Source organism: Aulonocara stuartgranti (assembly GCF_965226115.1).
Source record: "Aulonocara stuartgranti genome assembly, chromosome: 10".
In the NCBI taxonomy this organism is placed as follows: domain Eukaryota; kingdom Metazoa; phylum Chordata; class Actinopteri; order Cichliformes; family Cichlidae; genus Aulonocara; species Aulonocara stuartgranti.
The window spans coordinates 450,799-467,500 of record NC_138946.1 but is presented as its reverse complement, the minus strand read 5'-3'; the positions used below and the strand labels follow the sequence as shown (position 1 = coordinate 467,500).

At 48.9% G+C, this 16,702-nt stretch overlaps 2 protein-coding genes across 5 annotated transcripts in view; both read right to left on the bottom strand.

Moving 5' to 3' along the window:
* The window catches only part of slc23a1 (solute carrier family 23 member 1), a 9,638-nt gene extending 5,487 nt beyond the window's left edge, over positions 1-4,151 (bottom strand). Inside the window, exons 1-7 of one of the 4 annotated variants that reach the window (XM_082548132.1) lie at positions 2,594-2,617; positions 2,293-2,329; positions 1,656-1,817; positions 896-1,053; positions 727-815; positions 582-649; positions 1-127 (exon numbers count right to left, since the gene is read on the bottom strand). The exon at positions 1-127 is cut by the window's left edge and continues 55 nt beyond it. In XM_082548132.1, the coding sequence (XP_082404258.1) occupies positions 1-127; positions 582-649; positions 727-815; positions 896-1,053; positions 1,656-1,817; positions 2,293-2,310 (622 nt within the window). In that variant the 5' untranslated portion in view covers positions 2,311-2,329; positions 2,594-2,617. The other 3 variants (XM_082548131.1, XM_082548130.1, XM_082548133.1) reach the window with 3 other exon arrangements.
* Positions 4,152-8,829: 4,678 nt separating this feature from the next.
* pwwp2a (PWWP domain containing 2A) lies at positions 8,830-12,994 on the bottom strand. The gene is made up of 2 exons (XM_082548436.1): positions 12,059-12,994; positions 8,830-11,270 (listed from the first exon to the last, which is right to left on the bottom strand). The coding sequence occupies exons 1-2, from the start codon at positions 12,970-12,972 to the stop codon at positions 9,506-9,508; spliced, it is 2,679 nt and encodes an 892-aa protein (XP_082404562.1). The 5' UTR covers positions 12,973-12,994; the 3' UTR covers positions 8,830-9,505.
* Positions 12,995-16,702: the final 3,708 nt, after the last annotated feature.

Genomic DNA, 16,702 nt, shown 5'->3' with positions numbered 1-16,702 from the left:
AGAGGCCGATCAGTGAGATGGTCGGCGTGATGGTGAGCGGGCCGATGTACTCCAGCAGTAACCCAGGTAACCCACACAGACCAATCACGAGCTCCACCAGGCTGGACATAATGATGGCACCCTGAATCTGCGAACAAATAACTCTGTCATAAAGCAAGTAAACAAAAAAAATCCACTCCACAGACATGACAACTTGGATCCAACCACGAGGTGCTGCTACTGATGAGTCCTAGAGGACTCTGAAACAGGTGGTACCTGCAGGTGTGGCTCTGGGTTCTCAGGAAGTAAGTGCTTTAATTTCATAGCGAAGCCTGTGAAGTAAAATACATCCTGGATTTGTAGAAATGGTCCAAGACCAAGTGCAGAGTCCTCCTGAACAAGGTTCCACCTGATTCAGGGGTCTGACTTTAGCCAAAATCAGAAACTTTCTCTGAGCTGGAAGTTCACAGGATTCTGACAGACCAGCACTGTCCAGACTGCTGGTGTCTTCCAGGAACCAGTTCAGGTTTAGGTCTGGCCTCTCACCGTCCTCAACCCACTGTGCCCACTGGAAACTACCTGCTGAGGAGCAGTGATCGTACCTCTCTGATTCGAGGCTTCCAGATGTGTGAGGTGTTCAGGGGAAGACTCCAGTTCCCATAAATCTCCTCTGTAAAGGAAAAAACAAATCACATGAGAGCATGTTGTTTATTTACAAAAACCAGTAACAATCAGAGAGACTTCCACCTTCACTGGGACACCTCCACCTGTCCAGACTGAGGATTGCCTGAGCAGGAATGAGGAACGCAAACGCACTTGCCTGAAAGAGAGGAAGTCTACACACAAACACACATAACTGTCAGACTCCGCCCACTCGCCTGACTCCTTAAGTCTTACCTGACTCCCTCAGACTCACCTGACACCCACGGTGGTCTGGATGAGAGTCGTGATTCCAACAGTCGTGAAAATGGTTCCAATCAGCTGACTGATGGTGCTTTGGTCTCCACCAACACACATGGCCTCAGCCAGAAGAAACGGCACAGCCACTGTACCACTGAAGCACGTCAGGTAATGCTGCACAAGGTAAAGCAGGTAACATTCACCTGTTACAAACTTCAGACTGGAGTCAACAAGGTAGCTATCCTAAAAATTTTTCCTCTAACCACCACCAAACCTGCACCAGTGATCAAACTACAAACAACCCCATCCAGTATTCCAGTTTAAACCAGTTTAGAAACAGTTTTGCTTTCTTTCCTTTTTCTGGTTTCCTTTTCACTGAATGGTACAGCAAATAATTCAGTTGTGCTTTTGGCATAATGACAATAAAACATTCTTATTCTTACTGTTTAAACCAGTATAATCCCAGGTTAAACCCAGTAATCATTGTTTAAACCAGTATAATCCCAGTTAAACCCATTTTAAACCAGTATAACCCCAGGTTAAATCAGTATAATCACAGGTTAATCACAGTAATCCCAGTTTAAACCAGTATAGTCCCCGGTTAAACCAGTATAATCCCAGGTTAAACCCAGTAATCCCAAATTAAACCAGTATAACCCACGGTTAAACTAGTATAATACCAGTTTGAACCTAGTAATCCAGTCTAAATCAATAATTCATGTTGAAATGTCTTAATCCCACAGTAGTCACATTTTCTTCTGTAATTCCAGTCTCACCTGTAATCCCAGTAGAATACACAGGTACCATGGTGGGACATCTTCAATGGTGTAAATCATGTCTGACCCCACCCTCTGCGCATCCATTGGTTGCCTCTTTTTGCTCTCTTCTGTCCTTGGCAGGTTAGGTTTATTGGGTTTGTAGCCCCTCCCCTCATGACTCTGATTGGACAGACAGAAACACCTGGTTATCAGGTGCAGCAAACATCATGATTCACTTATTAACCATTATCGATTATATATTTGTTGCTATCATTAAACAGATGTCAGAAGTCAAAACAACACTAAAGAAGAAGAAAGAACAGAAGATGTCCTTTCTCTGCATATCACTCCAGGTCCCCACATGGAAGTCAAAGGAACACACACATGTTCTATCTGAGACAGGTCACAGTGACCCTGATTAACCTGTAGACACAAAAACACCCAGTAAATTAGTCTGAAAGGATCCAGGTGTTTCCAGGTGTGCGTCAGTACTTGTAGTTGTACGGAGGTCAGTTTACCACACCTGTTGTTTGTAGGTCAGTGCTCACTGTGTGTTATCACAGTTCAGTATACCCTTCCTTCCTGCCCTGCTATACTTGTCCTACACCCCACCTGCTAAACTCAGTAAAACAAAACTGATCAGTAATGACTTTACCTGAATGTCGGCTTCCATTTCACCTGCGGCTGTTTGACTTCGAGCAGCAAACAGAGAAAGAAAGTTCAGTTTTAGAGTCTCAGGTGAAAGTCCACACAGATTAACAGGAATTATTAACCATCACACACACACACGAGGACTCCTGTCTGTGTGAGAGCCCCGACCTGAGCATAAACCTGTCTGTGTGTGGACCCCCACCTGATTATACACCTGTCTGTGTGTGGACCCCCAACCTGATTATACACCTGTCTGTGTGTGGACCCCCACCTGATAATAAACCTGTCTGTGTGTGGACCCCCACCTGATTATACACCTGTCTGTGTGAGAGCCCCGACCTGATTATACACCTGTCTGTGTGTGGACCCCCACCTGATAATAAACCTGTCTGTGTGTGGACCCCCACCTGATTATACACCTGTCTGTGTGAGAGCCCCGACCTGAGCATAAACCTGTCTGTGTGTGGACCCCGACCTGATTATACACCTGTCTGTGTGTGGACCCCCACCTGATAATAAACCTGTCTGTGTGTGGACCCCCACCTGATAATAAACCTGTCTGTGTGTGGACCCCCACCTGATTATAAACCTGTCTGTGTGTGGACCCCCACCTGATTATACACCTGTCTGTGTGTGGACCCCCAACCTGATTATACACCTGTCTGTGTGTGGACCCCCACCTGATTATAAACCTGTCTGTGTGTGGACCCCCACCTGATTATACACCTGTCTGTGTGTGGACCCCCAACCTGATTATACACCTGTCTGTGTGTGGACACCCCCCCCCCCACCCCACCTGATTATACACCTGTCTGTGTGTGGACCCCAACCTGATTATACACCTGTCTGTGTGTGGACCCCGACCTGAGCATAAACCTGTCTGTGTGTGGACCCCCACCTGATTATACACCTGTCTGTGTGTGGACCCCAAACTGATAATAAACCTGCCTGTGTGTGGACCCCCACCTGATAATAAACCTGTCTGTGTGTGGACCCCCACCTGATTATACACCTGTCTGTGTGAGAGCCCCGACCTGATTATACACCTGTCTGTGTGTGGACCCCCACCTGATTATACACCTGTCTGTGTGAGAGCCCCGACCTGATTATACACCTGTCTGTGTGTGGACCCCGACCTGATTATACACCTGTCTGTGTGTGGACCCCCACCTGATAATAAACCTGTCTGTGTGTGGACCCCCACCTGATTATACACCTGTCTGTGTGAGAGCCCCGACCTGATTATACACCTGTCTGTGTGTGGACCCCGACCTGATTATACACCTGTCTGTGTGTGGACACCCCCCCCCCCACCCCACCTGATTATACACCTGTCTGTGTGTGGACCCCAACCTGATTATACACCTGTCTGTGTGTGGACCCCGACCTGAGCATAAACCTGTCTGTGTGTGGACCCCCACCTGATTATACACCTGTCTGTGTGTGGACCCCAAACTGATAATAAACCTGCCTGTGTGTGGACACCCCCCCCCCCCCCCCCACCTGATTATACACCTGTCTGTGTGTGGACCCCGACCTGAGCATAAACCTGTCTGTGTGTGGACCCCCACCTGATTATACACCTGTCTGTGTGTGGACCCCCACCTGATTACAGCCCAGACCTATAAAACTGGTCTGGCAGAAGACAAACAGAGTCATAGAACCACATGCACCCAGTATAAACAGTAAAACAAGCAGTATAACAAGTACGTTACTTAACATAACCAGTAACAACTGATAACTAGATATTCTTCAGCTAACGTATAGGTAAGACACCCAGTATAACCATTAATTATAACTACCTGTACAACTTCAGACTCACCTGTATAGCTGCTGCTGCTCAGCTGTAGGTTTGAATGTTTCACATTAATGGTAAATGGCCTGTATTTATATAGCGCTTTACTAGTCCCTAAGGACCCCAAAGCGCTTTACATATCCAGTCACCCACCCATTCACACACACATTCACACACTGGTGATGGCAGCTACACTGTAGCCACAGCCACCCTGGGGCGCACTGACAGAGGCGAGGCTGCCGGACACTGGCGCCACCGGGCCCTCTGACCACCACCAGTAGGCAACGGGTGAAGTGTCTTGCCCAAGGACACAACGACCGAGACTGTCTAAGCCGGGGCTCGAACCGGCAACCTTCCAATTACAAGGCGAACTCCTAACTCTTGAGCCACGATCGCTTGCATTGATGAAATGTGGCATTTACTTTGAAAAAAAAGGCACTTCCTGCAGATTGCGTCCAATAACCCAGTGAGAGCAGTTTGACACATGCAACCTTTTATTGCATCTTGTTTACAACTTTACAAGAAGAAGAATTTCCTGTTTGCATCATTTTAAAGACATAAAAACATGTGAGAAGCAAACTTCCAGGTAAAACACAGGTGTACCTGTGGTTGTCGTGGAGACGCTGTCACAGCATAACACTGTTTCCAATCAAAACTGAGCACACCACCTGTTACAGCTGCTATGTTAGCAGTGTCCATCTGCTTGCAGCCTCTGTGGCAAGCTAAGCTAACACATCTCTGCTTCAGGTGTGTGGAGGGGTGGAGCCTCAATGCCAGGTGAGTCTTCAAGAGGACAGTGCATTCACGTGCAGCAGTAAAGTCTGTAAATCTCGGTGACATCACTCCTTAAGCTACGAGCTGATTAGTTATTGGCTGATTGTGGAATGACAGCTGATTGGAGGACGCAAATTATAGCATTTAATGTCACTGATCCAAACCAGGTATCCATGGAAACGGGCAGTGTTCAGACCAGATCAATACATTTCTTATAAATATAAACTCTTTACTTAAATAATTATTGATTATTAATCATCTGTATCCATGTGACGATCCAGGCCCGCCCACAGACTCTCAGCCAATCACAGCGCAGGATACTCAGTGTCAGCAGCTCTTCAGCGTTGTGCTGCAGAGAGAGAGAGAGAGAGTATTGATTAGGATCACCTACTCAGACAGGGCAGCTCCCCTGTGATGTTAAGCAGGTGTTACACATCTGTGCTGATTGGCAACCAGCATGGACACGCCCGCCAAACGCTTTTAGCAGCGGTATCACATTCTCAGGTGATCAGGTGAGTGCCTGACACAGGAGATCATCAGCCTCACTGACCTGTGATACTTGCTACTGATTAACTATTCGGACAGAAGGCACTCGTTTTTGACTTCCTGTTAATAAACCTGGATTCACAAACAGGAAGTGACCTCATCGTTATGACCATTTTCACTTATTGCATGGATCAATATGTTAATGATCAGTGATTGGCTGAGTGGCACGTTAACGACATGTAGTGACTGAGAGTCACCTGCAGGTGGCGCCTCCTCGTTGTGGCGAGTCAGGCACAAAATGACAAATTTATTCCAGCAGAGCTGATCTCTGAGTAAAGTCACATCTGGATCTCGTGTTTTAGTCACAATAGCACAGAAAACACGTCCGAGGTGTAAAGTGAGGACATTTTAATAGAACTGTGGAGGCAGGACAGTCCGTGCGTCCCCGCTAACATCAGCCTGTGAGCCGAGGACAGCGGCTGGTCTGGTCTGAGGGTTCCAGCTGCTCAGCAGGCCTGATGCTGCAGCTGGACTCTTTGGATAGATGCAGTCGGCAGGTTAGCATCGTCCTGCTGTTTTTATTGTGAATAAAATATGAGTCCATGAGACTCTATTTAACTGACATTTTACTCAGAGAACTCTGGTTCTACATAAAAAAAAACAGTCCCGGTGTGTCTGTGGGAACCAGTTTTTACTGGTTAACCAGCTCTGGGCTTTAGATAATAGATAATAATGCAAATCATGTGATCAAACTGAGACAGGTGAGCTGAAACCTGCAGAGTCAGAGGACGTGGACACAGATGAAGAGTGACCCTACCTATGTTTTCTTTCAATCAAGAATAATGATTAAAATCAATAACAGTTATTAATCTCTGATAACAGCTAACACTAGCAACACACATCAGCTTGAGTAGCGGTTGTAGTTTTTGACAGGATCAGAAATAAGACCATCAGAGGGACGGCTCCAAGTGAGAGAAGCTGATGGTCTGAGCATGTGCAGAGGAGGGAGGGTGGAGGATGAAGGTGGAGCTGCAGGCAGGAGGAGGAGCTCAGAGGAGGATCATGGATGCAGTGAAGAAGGACATGCAGAGCGGCGGTGTGACAGAGGAGGTGGATGAGCCTCTTATCCTGTGAACTAAAGGAATTAACCACCACCACCTGACCAGCGAACCGACCAATCAGCCAGAGGCAGATTAGAAAACGAGAGGCAAATGTGGGCAGAGTCTAGGGGCACCTGAAGGACGAAGAATAATGAGGAGGAGATCAAAGAATCAGCTGATTAGTTTACCATAGTGTAGCCGGACCCACCTCTCCAGCATTTAGCCTGAGCCTGGCCTGTCACTCTGCTTATTGATCAGTGGTTTCGTCTGTTGATTGGTTGATTTATCAGTTTATTGATTGGAGTATCTGCTGTGGTCCCAAAGCTGACCCTGACCACACAGGTGTGTTTTTAAATGTGACTGTGGTTTTTCAACCTGCTGGCACCGTCTGTGGTGATGATGCGATACTGTTGGTTGTCATGGTGAAGCTAGGGGTCTGTGTTCTACCCTGGTCTGTGAGGGGTGGGTGCTGACTGACAGAAGACTGACACACTGTGACCCCTGACCTCTCCGGGAGCAGCGAGCGTCACAGATTTATCAGAACAGCGCCCTCTCACGGGGTCAAAGGTGGACGTGGCTTCAGTGACATCACCTGGCGGTCTCTGAAGTCCTGTCAGAGGCGTGCTCAGTGTCACCATCTTCATTTTTAAAACTGAACGGATGTGACACTGCTCGCTGATTGGCTAATGATTCGTCAATTACATTGTCTTAAAAGGCTGAAGGAAAGCAACTGGACTATTATTAATAATTTGTTACTATTATTAGCATCAATACTAATATTAAGATGATAGTGGATGAACAACCTGCCTAAGGGACCAGCCCCAGAGCTTTACACGCTTAAAGAAGTCCAGTCTCCTCCTTTGACACTCTTACACCAACAGGAACCCGCCCAGCCACACGCCATCCACATCGTTAGCCAATGAGCTTTCCACAGATAATCCTTTTTAAACATAGTGATACTAACCCCCATAAACTGAGCCGGCAAGAGTTCACAGAGGTCAGAAAGCTGTTTACCCCCAGATGTAACGTCCTTAGCTGTTTCCAGGTCCAACCTCCGCTGCAGGTCCCAAAGTCAAACGAACACAGCAGCATCACTGAGAGTTACAAACTGTCTAAATTCTTTCCTCTGTAATAAAATCATCAGCATTGCTGCTTTACCAGGTGTAACAGTTAAGTTTAACGTCCATGAAAACAGAATGTATTAAATTTAACAGAGTTAGAAGTTAGCAGGAAGTTAGCTCGCTAGTTTCCACATAAACATAAAAAATAAAACGTACAGCTCTGCTATCACTTCCAACATAAATGAAGACAGAAAACTAAACAGCAGTGATGTTTGTAGGGTTACTGAAGTTGGGCTAGCTGGTATATAATGATGTGCTACGTGATCGCTAGCTACACAGCTATGTTAGCATAAACACAGTGAAACTGGAGGATGAACGCTAACTTTTTTCCACTCAATGGGTCAGGAACAAATGCAATCGCATGGCAGGATGCTGTAAACAGACCAAACTTCAGTCAGGAGAACAACTGAGATAATCCATCCACAATACGAGGTTAGTCATTCATATACTGCTGCATGGGCTGCAGTTACATCAGAGGGGTTTAAACGGAGCTTTAGAATGAACAGCGGTAATAAAAATCGAGAGAGGCCGACAGTGATCACTGACTGTTTTTAGGGGCTTGTTCAGATTAAACAGAACAAAATACAAAGCACATTAAAAACACAACAGGCTTAATAAACGCAGAGGAGTTTGGACCCGGAGTTCATACATCACCACGTAAAGACCGGATAAGTGATGACGTATGAACCATGAATCGTTTTGTAACCATGGCTGTCACCATCAGGTGGGCTCCAGAAGAAACGCGGGTTGAAGAACTTCGTCGCTGACGTTGTTTTTCAGTGGCGGAGCTCAGTGATTGGATGCTACAGGTAACTGTGCCGACCTCTCAAACACTGACCCAGACCAGAACCAGGACGCCGATCAGCTTTATCTACACTGAGTCTGACTGATAACAGCTGATGGTAATAACACGTGAGGACGCTGTGTTCACCTGCTGCTACCTGCTTCACCAGCCGGGCTGGTCCAGCCTCAGGTTTGATCTAGAGGCACCTGCGACGAAGCTAACGGACCTGAGCGGCACACTCACTGGAACAAGGGCGTTTAGGATATCAGTCCTGGATTTTTGTTTCAGGGTCTGCGGGATCTGTGAACTAAAGGAATTAACCACCACCACCTGACCGGCGAACGGACCAATCAGCCACAAGAGGCAAATGTGGGAGCAGCTGTGGAGACCCGTTTACCAAACATCTGTTTGCAGGTGAGAAAGTCCAAGGTCTCCGCCAGAGAAACACCACAGAAGAAGAGTGGAAATGATGAGGCGAAGGTCAGAGAAGTTTGAGCGTTTATTCAGATTCAAACAGGAAGCAACACATGTACACACTGTTCCCGTTATTTTGTCCAGCAGGACTCTCTGATCTGCAAACAGACGGTAAACAGTCTGACAGCAGAGAACCTTCATCACCATCATCACCATCATCATCATCATCAGAGAGCGTTGGGCCGCCCGAGCAGCCCGGGGCCTCGAACGCACCGTCCTGACAGCGGCTCAGCACGGCCACGTCTGGGGCCCCGGGCTGTGGGTTGGACCTCACTTTGTTCACAGTTTATTCAATTCTGTACGGAAACGAAGTTTCTAGAAAAAAAAACAAGTTTTCAGTCTATTTTATCAACAGGAAGTGACATCACACCGCCAGCCACTCAGATCAGTCAATCACTACGAGGAACTTAATTAGTGTTTATTAATACTGTGACATCATCGCTCTGTCAGCCAACCATCAGGCTAAATTATCTACATAACATTTCCCACGGTGCGGAAAACTGAAACGCCGCCAGTGACTGAAGATAGCCCCGCCCCTGACAGATCCCCCTCCCCCCATAAATGTGAAACACACTCATCATTGTCCATCAGTCATTTTTAGCTCCTCCCACCTCCTCTGAAAGGGCGGGGCCTGTCTGAAAGGGGTGGGCAGTGAGGATGGGGCGAGTGGGCGGCGGCCGATGCTACGTCTCAAACTGGGTAAGCAGCGCCCGCACCTCCGGTGTGAGCTGCTTGGCAGCGCTGGCGGCCTCAGCGATGGCGCGGCGGTACGGGCCCTTCCGCTTCCTGTCGAAACGCGACTGGAACGTCTCCAGGAAGGGCGACAGCTGTGCGAGCGGCAGGAAGGACGTGGTGGGCGAGCCGAACCACGACACACGCGCCTCCTGCTGCACCGCCAGCCCCGTATCGCCACGCCGCGACACCGTAATGCCGAGCACACGCGCCGGCCACCACGGGAAGCCGTAGATCTTCGCCCACACAATATCGCCGACGCACACGGTGCGGCCGTCCGGGAGCGGACATTTTGAAACGGCCTTGGAGAAGACGGAGGATGACGATGACGAGGAGGAGGAGGAAGACGACGTGGAAGACTTACGGCGCCTCTTCAGGTCGTTGCCCTCCTCCCCAACGCCACACTGCACTTCCTCACCATTAGCTCTGAGGGGAGGGCCAGTTGGCGGAGAGGAGGGTGGGCACCGTGGAGCTGAGGAGGGGGAGTTATGGGAGGGAGAAGAGGAAGAGGGAGGATCTCCGGGTGGGGGGAGTTCAAAATTGTCTGTGGAGCTACACTCTGAGGGGGTGGAGTCTAGAGAAGAGGAGGAGGGAGGACCTCCTACTCTCCCCTCAGACGCTGCCTGCATCTCCGCGGCAACGCTTCCCATACAGGATGGCGTTGGGGGAGGAGCAGTTACTTGAAGTGGGGGCGTGGCTGTGGATGGGTTGGGTGTTGAGGCGGGGCTTAGTTCTGGTTTGGGAGGTGATGAGCGAGCGCTGAGTTTGGGCGGGGACGAGGAGGAGGAGGAGCTCTGTGCCTGGCTGTCGTCGGTACGATACCTTTGGGGTTTGAGGCGCATTCTGGGTGGAAGCGGCGTGCTGGCGGCAGCGCTGAGGTGCTGCAGGCGCCGGGTGAAGTGGACCTTCTGGTTGTGGTTCTGCAGGGTGGCGGCTCGGGTCACAGCCTTGGGGCGGTCCTGGTCCTGGTCTTTGTGCCGGCGCGGCGGCGGCGTTTGCGAGCTCCTCACCAACGTCTTGAGCACCTGCCGCGCCTTGGAGCGGTCAGCTGACCCTTTGGTCAGAACCTTCTTAGAGTTCAGCTTCAGGCGCATGCGGCTCGAGGTCGCCGAGGATGAGGATGAGGCCACTCCCCTCAAAACGCGGCGGGAAGAGGATTGTGACGAAGATGACACACGTATCCCTGATGACGAGCGCCGGTCGGCAGCCGGGGGCCGTCCTTTGTCGTCACTCCTCAGACGCTTGACCTCAGCAGAGATCGGTCCTTCTGCTACCTTCCGCCGCCGCGAAGTCTCGTCGCCCCTCAGGTCCACCGGCCCCCGCCGTGTCTCCCGGTGCCCGCCTGACGCCACCACCCCTTTGCATTTGTCGCAGAGTACCTGTCGGGGGCGGAGCTTGATGGCGTTCATGATGGAAGTGGGCTCTTCGCAGCGGTAGCGCCTCTTTGGCCGTTTAATCTTGCGCGGCGGCGGCTGAGGTAAGGCCTGGTTGTAGGTGTCCCTGATGAACAAAGGAGGTGGGTACGGTGCCCCCTCCTGAAACAGCGGTGGCGGTTTAGAGGTGCAGTCCTGAGGAGGGGGCGGAGCAGCGTTCTCTTCCTTTTTGATGGCCGGAAAGTCGTTGCTAACCGGCAGTGGCTGCTGGAGAGACGTGGGAGGTCGACTCCGGTCGTCCCGGCGTGGGAACACGGTGATGGGAATCCCGTACGGACCGAACCTGGAAGCAAACATGGCGAGCATGAGACTCTGATGCAGCCAGCGCATCACATATGGAAAACACCCGGCAGTAATCGGTCACATGTGTAATTACTGCTCGTACACATGCAGTACTGTGCAAAAGTCGTGAGTCACCCTCATTTCCTCATATTCAGACCCCGCCCCCCCAGTGTTGAGTAAGAATAAACAAACAGTAACTGACAACAATGATTTTTAAGTAATGATGCAGACAAATCTCTGCAGCACAACGCTCAGCAAAACGCAACAAAAAGTGATTCAAGACTTTTGCACAACGAAAACAACACTGTATGTGTTTATACATAAGAAACCACTGTGAAAACACCACTGTGTAACTGTGTATCTGTGGCTATGAAGGTTATGGGTGGGTGATTATGCATCAGGTCTGTGTTTTATCACCTGGTGACCTGTCTTAGTCTCCCCCCCCCCCCACTGAGCAGCAGAGCGCTGTAAAGACACTCTCATTCTTGCTTCTGTCCTATATCCATCACCAACCAGGTCAAAGGTCAGCAGGTAATGATGCTCAGGTGTGTCTGGCTAACACTGCAGCCTAATCAATCCCCGCAGCCGTTTAACGAGGAGCAGGACGCTCCTGCAGGGCTGTTTACCTGACCAATAACCTGTTCATACAGGTGAGCTGGACACATTTAAATCCTTAAAACAATGACAAATAGAAATACTAATCATTTTTGATTGTTTCTAAACTACCTCATAGTTCAGGATCAATCACTAATCAATCACATCCATCCTCTGCTGCTAATAAAGTTTCACCTTTTTGAAACGTCCATCAGGACCCCGGAGAACACCTTCTCTCCCAGCCGGAAAGACACCACCAGCGCGTCATCGATGACGTGGTCCAGGCAGACACGAACCTCGGACCCGAGACTGAGGTCCAGCACAGAGTCAGCTACGACTCGATCCTCGGCGGCAGGCTCGGTCAGCAGCCGCCGTTTCGGTGAGCGGCAGGGCGGGGAAGAATCCCTCGGGCCTCGGGCAGCCAGCTCCTCGGGCCCCGCTGGGTCCGGGTCCGGACCGTCCGCCGTCTCGTCCAGCACAGTGTCCGTCGCGGGCCTCCGCTCCGCCTGCTCCAGGCTCGTGTAACCCCGGCCCGCGGTCTCGGCTCGGTCCGTGGTCTCGTTGGTGGTGGGTTCGGCAGGTTCGGCCAGAGACAGGCCGGCCTCGGTGACGGGCGGCGCGGCCGGGAATGAGTGCAAGAACACGGCTGAGGGCTGCGGGTCCGGGCCGCGGTACGCCTCCTGCGCAGACACGTCTCCGCCGCCCTCCGGGTCCGCGGGCAGTCCGGGGGAGAAGCGGTCCGCGTTGACCCGCTCCGGCGGCCCGGAGCCGCTAGCTTCGTCGCTCTCCGGATGCGCGTTTCCCGCCGCGGGCTCCAGCTCCGGCCTGACATGGCGGCCCTCCGCGTCCCCTCCGTCCTCCGCCCGCATCGCGCCTAGGTCCAATGCCGGCCCGGTCTCCTGCAGTCCCTCGCACTCCGATCGGGCTCCCGGGAGACCCGGTCCCGCCGGGCCCTGCGCTGGCGGGCCCTCGTCGGTCGCTGTTGTTGTCGGAACCGCCGCAGCTCCTGGCTCTGCAGCCACGGCCGCCATTTTCTTCCGCTGTGCTGCCGAGCGGAGCGGAGCCCCTCCCTCCCGCAACACAGGCCAACGGCGCAGGCGCACCGCCATTCGCCGACACCCCTGTCAATCAAATGGGACGGGGCAAAACTTCGTCTCTGATTGGCTGATTATGTCAGAGCGTGGTAAGGCTGTCAGAGGCCGCCAGGGGGCGTGTATCTTTGACGAAACAAAAACATGAGGAATAACCAACGCAGAGCGGATCGATGTGTGACCACAGAGGCAGAAAAAGGAGCAGAGACAGCATCACGGAGGTGTCAGTAATCACAACACCGAAACCTGTGATCGACAAGCACCTGATCAGCGGGCTCTCTGCTCTGCGTCAGTGGTAAACATGACCGTATAGGATCACATCAAACACATTCCTATACTTTAAAGCTCTGAACAACAAGTAGCCCTATACGTTTCTGAGGGTAAACGTCTGCCCTCTCTGAAATAAAACTTTCTGTTTGTACGTCCGGAGCCAATCACAGCCCTGATCTAAACACAGTAATCTGCTTTCATGATCCTGAATAACAGCGCCACCGCGTGGCTGCTCAAAGTCTCCCTGAATGCTTGAAAACACAATCACGAACTCTTCAACCTTCCTCCAGCTGTTTCTATACTAAAACTGACGTTTCCTGCCTTTTGTGACTTTATATGACTTCTTTGTTCTACTGTGAGTGAAAAAGAAGTTTACCAGACTCTGTTGTTATTTACATTTTGATTCAATTCAGTGAAACTTTATTTATATAGAACCAAATAACCACAGCAGTTGGCTGAGAGTGCTTTATACTGTGGGGTAAAGACACAGAGTAACCCCAACCATCATACAAGCCCCTGTGAGCGACTGTCGGATTAAACAGATTCATATTAAGTGAAACTAACATGAGAGCGTGAAGAAGACACACTCTGAGCATCACACACTGTGACAGTTTCACACTAGGACCGTTGATGTCAGATAACCTTTGGTCCTAAATGACTGTAACATTTATCTTTCGGGGTCAATTCTACTCAGTTTAGTGTTAAAATTAACAATGAAATATGTGAAAATATTACATATTGACACTGTTCCGAGTAATCTGATTACACGTTGCTTGTCTTGTGTTTCTATGGTGTATTGATAGTCATGTGCTTTTGTGCTGAGGTGTTTTTTCTGTTATCAAACTGTTCTCCCACTAGGAGCTCAGTCTGAGTGGAGTTTTTTTTCTCCTCCTCTTACCTCATGTAGTGTATTTTCGTTGTTTTTTCCTATCAGCCTACCTTCTGACATGTCTGCCCAATGTGATGTTTGTGTAAAGTTGGTCAGAAGGTTCCTTTGTAAGTGCGCATGCGCCATTAGCGTGCTGCCTGCTGTAACCCTAATTTCCCTCGGGATGAATAAAGTATTCTGATTCTGATTCTTTAATACTTCATTTTTATTTCTCTGGGGTGTCAAGTTTTCATATTGATCCTGTGATAAATCTGTGCTCTAACCCAGCGGTCCCCAACCCCCGGGCCTCAGACCGGTACCGGTCCGTGAGTCGTTTGGTACCGGGCCGCGAGAGTTGAGGCTCAGGTGTGAAATATGTGGTTTTCAGGGTTTTATCGGTTTTCAGCGTTATTTTGTTATCGTTTTTATCGTTAACTCGGTTTTCCTGGGTCTTTTCACGTGTGTTATGAATAAATCTTCTTTTTTTCGGTACTAGTTTTATTTTGTTGTATTTATCCGCGACACCTTAAAGGCCGGTCCGTGAAAATATTGTCAGGCATAAACCGGTCCGTGGCGCAAAAAAGGTTGGAGACCGCTGCTCTAACCTATATGATGGAAGGAAACCCAAAGCTACAGGTTACAGTAGCAGCATTTATCGTGTCATCTAATGAACAAAGCAGTAATTTAGCTGTTAAAACTATGCCATTGGACATGTGGAAATTATGTCAGCAGCATTTAGAATAAATACATAGATAACATTTAAAAGGTGAAACTGAATGAAAAGATAAACATCTGAACTGTTAGAAACAGTCAGCATGTAGCTACTCGACAATATCTTTAAACTGATGAGTATATGCTGCTAACATGTTCTCACACGACATCAGTGAAACTATAAAGAGCTATTTAGTGGAAAAATACCTATTAAACGATGTTACCAGTATGGGAATGTTAACTTACCTGACTGTGACACCTCACCAGGGAAAAGTCCACGTGGGTCACAGCTCTGAGCCTGCCCACACCTGTAGACTGGTACTAATCATAATACTGTGTGGAATTAAATCTTCACTTTACACTGACTTTTAACTCCACTATTAGAGCTGATTTACTCCTGAGTTTTAAGTGCTCTATCGAGGTTAAAATAGGTTTCCTCTAAAATACTGACATTCCATTTTTTACTGTGTAGGAAGACCCCAGTAGCCTAGATATGATTCAGTGCAGAGAGGTCTGTTAATACAGTGAGTGAAGAAGAAACACCCAGTGCATCATGGGAATCCCCAGCAGCCTACGTCTATTGCAGCATAACTAAAGGAGGATTCAGGGTCACCTGATCCAGCTCTAACTATATGCTTTAGCAAAAAGGAAAGTTTGAAGCCCAATTTTAAATGTAGAGATAGTGTCTGTCTCCTGAATCCAAACTTATGTTATGCCTCCTGATGATACTGCCTAGGGTAAGCATGTATAATGTAAACAGAATTGGTCCTAGCACTGAACCCAGTGAAACTCCATAATTAACCTCAGTGTGTGAAGAGGACTCTCCATTTACATGCACAAACTGGAGTCTATTAGATAGATATGATACAAACCACTGCAGCACAGTACCTGTAATACCTACAGCATGTTCTAATCGCGCTAATAGGATATTATGGTCAACACTCCAAAGGTTGATTCTGTTCATCTGGACGTAGCGTTTTCAGTGGGAGAAACGTTTCGTCACTCATCCAGGTGACTTCTTCAGTCTCAGCTGACTGCAGGTTTCCAATCTTATAAACAGTACATTTCCAAAATTACTGAAACCAGCCCCACTGATGGAACAATGGGCTGGGAGGTCAGTTCCTTGATCATTAGTATGCAAATTCTCATGACCATTGATCAACAACCACTGATTAATGGCCATGAGTACCATTCACCCACAATAATTATTTTATCTGAGCTGAGCACTAAATCAGATAAAAAGTCTGAGAAATCAGACAGAGACTGTGTAAGGCCCAGGTGGACAATAAATGATAACGAATAAGACTGGTTTTTGAGTTTTACAGCTGGGATGGACAAGGCTAAGCATCAGGCTTTCAAATGAGTTAAACGTCTGTCTGGGTGTTTGGTTGATTGATAGGCTGGTGTGGAATTATTCAATTCAGTTTTATTTACACAGCGCCAAACCCCACAACAGTCGCCTCAAGACGCTTTATATTGTAAGGTAGACCCTACAATAATACATACAGAGAAAAACCCAACAATCAAATAACCCCTATGAACAAGCACTTTGGCGACAGTGGGAAGGAAAAACTCCCTTTTAACAGGAAGAAACCTCCAGCAGAACCAGGCTCAGGGAGGGGCGGGGCCATCTGCTGTGATTGGTTGGGGTGAGAGAAGGAAGACAGGATAAAGACATGCTGTGGAAGAGAGACAGAGGTTAATAACAGATATGATTCAGTGCAGAGAGGTCTGTTAATACATAGTGAGTGAAGAAGAAACACCCAGTGCATCATGGGAATCCCCAGCAGCCTATGTCTATTGCAGCATAACTAAGGGAGGATTCAGGGTCACCTGGTCCAGCCCTAACTATATGCTTTAGCAAAAATGGTAAATGGCCTGTATTTATATAGCGCTTTA

Coding starts and splice junctions, on each gene's coding strand:
- pwwp2a (XM_082548436.1), bottom strand. CDS start 12,972: ATGGCGGTGCGCCTGCGCCGTTGGCCTGTGTTGCGGGAGGGAGGGGCT. Junction 11,271..12,058: donor CTGATGGACGTTTCAAAAAG/GTGAAACTTTAT, acceptor GTTTGCTTCCAG/GTTCGGTCCGTACGGGATTC.